Here is a 5,221-nt window from a genome sequence, read left to right as displayed (position 1 = left end):
AAAGAGAGAAATATTATTTTTGGCAAGAATCTGATATTTCAGAAATAATACTGACATAATTGCTGTGGGGAAATGAGACCATCGCTGGGATTTACAGCTGAGAGTTATTATCTTGAGTGACATATGATGAGAAACTCCATGATCTCCAGGGCTTCGGGTCTCAAGGTCGGATCTTAACCCAGCCCTGGAGGAAGCGGAGGGTCCTCAGTACGCTCAGGAACTCTGCCCCACATCGTGGGGCACGTCCATCCACATGGACATTAAACGCTGCAGCTCTATACCGCCTGAGGGCAAATTTCTCCTGGAGGTGTCCTAAAGCCAGTGTCGTCTCGATCCCTGCTCCCTAGAAGAAGTGACTGACGCTACATTGAGAAGCTGACCAGCAGCCAGCTGCTAAGTAACAGAAAGCAGGACTATGTAGTCCGGTAGCTCCCTGACCTGACCCCTCGCCTGAAGGACCAGGGAATTTAGTGACCTTTCTGGACACCCAATAAGGACTCGCACATTAAAGTGACATCAACCTAGGGGAATTTTACCCTCCCCTCACCTCCAGGGACATGTGGCCATGTCTGGAGACATTCATGGTTGTCACAGTTGAAGTGGGGGTGCTACTGGCATCTAGTGGGTGGAGGCCAGGGATGTAGCTAAACATCCTACAAAGTACAGGACCCCCTACGCCCAACGCAGAATGGTCTGGCCCAAAATATCAATAGTGCTGAGGTGGAGAAATCTTCACTAAACCTATGAACCTCGGGCTGATTCAGATTTTTCTCTTATACAGGATTCTAGCACAAACACATGGTAATAGCAACCAAAGCCTGACGTTTTCTCCAGGCCGGACAGAAGAGGCCAAAAGCACCAGCTACAAGCCAAAGATGAAGCTACGATTCCCATCCTTCCACTTCTTCCTGGGGCTTCCTTCTTTACTGCAAACAGGACCCCAAGCGCCAGACACAAAACTCCTCCCAGGAAGTGGGCTCAGCTGACCCAAGGAGAATAGACTGCACATTCTGGGAGGATCCCCAACTCTTTGAAAGTGTCCCTTCTCCTACCCACATTTAGTCAGAGAGGGTTTTGGTGTGTCAGAGCTGGAATCATTTGGTCCAATACTATATAGATTTAAGAAAGAAAACTGAACCCGGCCATTCTTTCACTTCCCTGCGCAACAGCCTCCATCACTCGCAGAATGAAATCCAAAATCCTTAGTGTCATCTGCAATAGAATTTGTCAACCTTGGCACCATTGCCATTCGGGGCAGAATCATTCTGTGCTGTGGGGCGCCGTCCTGTGCATCGTAGTATGTTTAGCAGCAGCCCTGGTCTCTACCCCCTGGATGCCAGGAGCATACCACCCCCAATTGTGACAATTCAAAATGTCTCTAGATGGGCCAGGCGAGTGGCTCAGTTGGTTAAGAGCATGAGCTCTGAGCATCAGGATTGCTGGTTCGATTCCCACATGAGCCAGTGAGCTGCGCCCGAGCTGAGGTACCGCTGAGCTGTGAACAGGCAGTTGGATGGCTCAGCTAGTTGCTGGTTTGACTCCCACATGGGATGGTGGGCTACACCCAACTGCAAACTAAGATTGAACACAGCACCTTGAGCTGAGCTGCCCTGAGCTGCCAACAGGTGGCCAGATGGCTCAGCTGGTGAGAGCATGTGCTCCTCACAACAAGGTTGTTGGTTCAACTCCTGCATGGGATGGTGGGCTGCACCCGCCTGCAACTAAGATTGAACACAGCACCTTGGGCTGAGCGGCCGCAAGCTGCCGATGGGCGGCCAGATGGCGACTGGACTTGGAGCTGAGATAGCTGTGCCCTCCACAACTAAGACTGAAGGACAACAACTTGACTGTTCCCCTTCCCCAATTCCCCAATAAAATCTTTTAAAAAACCCCAAAATGTCTGGGCCAGCCGAGTGGCACATTGGTTAAGAGTTGGCTTGGGATGCCAGCTCTGAGCAGCGGGGCCCCGGTTCAGATCCCACATTAAGGCCAGGGACACTGCCCTCTACAGCTAAGATGGTGAACAACAGCTCAACCTGGAGCTGGGCTGCCGTGAGTCACCGGCAACAGTGTAGGCTACAGCCCCTGCTGCAATGGGCTGCCATAAGCTACCGTGAGTGGCTGGCAGCCGGCGTGAGTGGCCAGCAGGCGGCATGAGCTGCCATGAGCCGCCGTGAGCAGCCGTCCAGTGGCCGGCGAGCAACTGCCTTACCCGGGAAGAGCACAATGATAATACCAACATGGGCCAGTGAAGCAACGTCCTCCACAACTAGACTGAAGAANCACTTAATCTTCACAACAAACCTAGAAAGCAAATACTATTATTACTCACGTGTTCTAGATGAAGAAAACTGAGGCTCGGAGGGGTTAAATGTTAATAACTTGCCCAAAGCTTCAGGAATTATGAAGGTGCCAGGAAATCTGGCTCCCGAGTTTACAGTTGTTTTTACAATTATACTACATGGCTCGGGGAGTCTTGCCCAAGTTCACAGATGGGAAGTGGATTCCAACCCAGGTAGCTCAACATCAGGCGTGAAGTGGTTCAACGTTACTCTCTCTAGGTGCCTTCTGCCTCTAGGACAGTTAAGTTGAGCACGCCTCACCTGGGGGTCATCAGGGTCTGGAGCACCACCTACCTGTAAACACTAAGCTGGCGTTTTCCAGCTCCTCTTGGGGAACTTTGAAGCTGAAGGATTCGTTGTAGAAAGGGTCGATTGTGCCTCTTAAGAAGGATGTCTTCTTTGTTTTCACAAGCTTGAGTCCATGTACCAGCTGGATTTTCACAAAGGGGTCTGAGAATTGGATACAACATCAGAGAATGCTGGAGATCATGAAACCCAATCCATCCATCCATTCAACTTCCCATCCATCCATCATTTTTCCTTCCTCCCTTCCCTCCTCCTTTCCTCCCTTCCTTCTTTCCTTCCTTCCCTCCCTTCCTCCCACCCATTCATCTTCCCATTTACCAGACAGCTCAACCACCTACCCATCCTTTCATCTCTCTATTTTCCTATAAGTCCATCCATCTTTCCATCCATCAGTCCACGCGTCCATCCCTCCTTTCATGCATCCACTTTCCCATTTATCCACCTACTATTAATTCCTCCTTTCCCCCATCTAGCTGCTTATCCGCTCATCCCCTCCCCTCTCCCTCCAGCCACCCAATATTCATCGAGCTCCTCCCATGTGTCAGGCACTGTGTTCATTTTACAGACAAAGAAAGTGACAACTCAAGGTGAGAAATGATTTGCTTGAGAGCTGGCTAGTGAAGGAAGACCCAGACCCAGAGCCTGTCCTGGCTTTCTGTCCTGGAAGCCCATTATCATGTCAGTGAGCCCACAGAATAGAGATGGCAGAGTTATAACTATCATTCTTAAATCACTTTACAGTTTACAATGAGAGTCACGTACATTATCTCGCTGAATACGGTTTAAACAACCCAATGAGATGAATACTGTTATTCTGTCAGTTTTTCAGATGGAGAAATTGAGGCTTCTAGATGTTAAGTAACTCCCCCAAGGCCACATTATTTGCAAGCAATAGAAATGGGATTTGGTTCCAGGCAGTATGACTCTGAAACCCTTAATCATTTTATCATACGGACGCTCCCATTGCGATGAGTCTGAAACTCTCCAGCCTTAACACCATTCCCTTCATTGGCCCCTTCAAAACCTGCTTTTGCAATGTGGTTTTTTGAGACTGCAAACTGTCTTCTAAATTCAGCTGTCACCTGATAGCAAAAGTAATTTATTTTAGCTATTGCACTTAGAGGAGACTGTATTTCCACCACAGAGCTGAGAGATCCCAGCAGCCATGGCTGCTTTCATGATAATATCCTTTGCTGTCTTGGGAGAAGCTACATACGGATGGAATGCAATCTCTTCCGTGTCATTAAGTCATGTTTGAACTGGTTTACCATAAAGTAGAGAATTTAAATACAACAGTCTTTTCAGAGCTGGGATTTATAGAGGTTCATGATGCACTTGAAATGAGCTGGGAAAAAACCTTAGGGTGTGCCCACCACTCAGGGATTAGGACACATGTTCAATGTCCACTACCGCCACCTGGAGGATGGTGTCTCTATTGCAGGCATAGCATCTGGAAAGTCAAGTTGCTTCCTAGGGGGCTGCAATTATACAAAGAAGATCTACATTTCAGTCGTTGTCACACCTGGTCTCAGTCAAATCCCCAATTCAAAAGGGGCTATGAGATGGCATCCTTTATCTGCCTCATTCTAAGAGACACCTGATTGTTTATTTTTCCTCTAGAACTAACAACCTGGATGCTATGCTAGCTTCCCTCCCAGGACCTTCTTAACAGTATCCAGGATGCAGAAAAAGAAAATTGGGTCCTTTGTGACCCACAAACAGAGATGGCCCATTATAGAAATGGGGGAAGGAGGGGATCATGCCGTACCTGAACCTTGGCTCACATCTGTCTGGAGAAGTTGCTTGGCTCGAATGACATCCACGTTCAGTCTCCCAGCACTTGGGAGGTAATTCAGCGACAGAAGCAGCTCTCCCAGCTCCACTTCATTCTGCAGAGAAAGGAAATAGTCAGGAAGTTGCTTTTTTCCTTTTGTTTTGCACCTACCACGCAGGAAATTGATTCCAGCAGCTCACAATTGGGCTTCTGTGGGCGGATCAGTTGACAGGGGTACCTCTTTTTTTAACTGCTTTAGCCTCTGCCCCCCAGTTATTTTCTTCTACGTCAGAAAGTTCTTTCTGCTCTTAGAACGCTGAACAGCAGCAACAATGTAGTAACGAAAGCATCCATGATAATAACTCAATGCTACACGTCAAGTATTCTGCTAAGCACTTTCCATGTAATGACTGGTTCAGTCTTCATGAGTCTCTGAGATGTGAGTTTTACCCCCATTTAACAGATGAGGAGACTGACTCAGACGGGTTAACTACTTGTCCAAGGCCACACAGCTAGAAAGTGGCCACACTGGCATATGGACCCAGGGAAGCTGATTCCAGATACTCTGACCACTATGGTGAATAATTTGGAATTCTAAAGTAAGTGAGTGGGGATTCTCCTTACAAATAACATTGCCCTCGCTCACTGGCGTTCTCGGTTTTGTGCGTGCGTTTGTTAAGTGGTAAGAACAAAGCTGGCTTCCCCCTTAGGCAGAACAGGTGTGTGCTCCGGGACCCCGAGAAGCAGGGGAGGCCCCCACCCCCACTCCCAATAAAAAAGAGAGAAATATTATTTTTGG

At 48.3% G+C, this 5,221-nt stretch overlaps 1 protein-coding gene across 9 annotated transcripts in view; it reads right to left on the bottom strand.

The window, feature by feature from the left end:
- The window catches only part of SYT17 (synaptotagmin 17), a 60,510-nt gene that overhangs the window by 26,198 nt on the left and 29,091 nt on the right, over nucleotides 1-5,221 (bottom strand). For all 9 annotated transcript variants that reach the window (XM_019666878.1, XM_019666877.1, XM_019666870.1 and 6 more), the window contains exons 6-7: nucleotides 4,417-4,537; nucleotides 2,637-2,792 (exon numbers count right to left, since the gene is read on the bottom strand). In XM_019666878.1, coding sequence (XP_019522423.1) covers nucleotides 2,637-2,792; nucleotides 4,417-4,537 — 277 coding nt within the window. The remainder of the gene's footprint in view (nucleotides 1-2,636; nucleotides 2,793-4,416; nucleotides 4,538-5,221) is intronic.

This window comes from Hipposideros armiger, unplaced genomic scaffold, assembly GCF_001890085.2.
Source record: "Hipposideros armiger isolate ML-2016 unplaced genomic scaffold, ASM189008v1 scaffold_480, whole genome shotgun sequence".
Lineage (NCBI taxonomy): Eukaryota > Metazoa > Chordata > Mammalia > Chiroptera > Hipposideridae > Hipposideros > Hipposideros armiger.
This window is presented reverse-complemented; position numbering and strand designations above follow the sequence as displayed.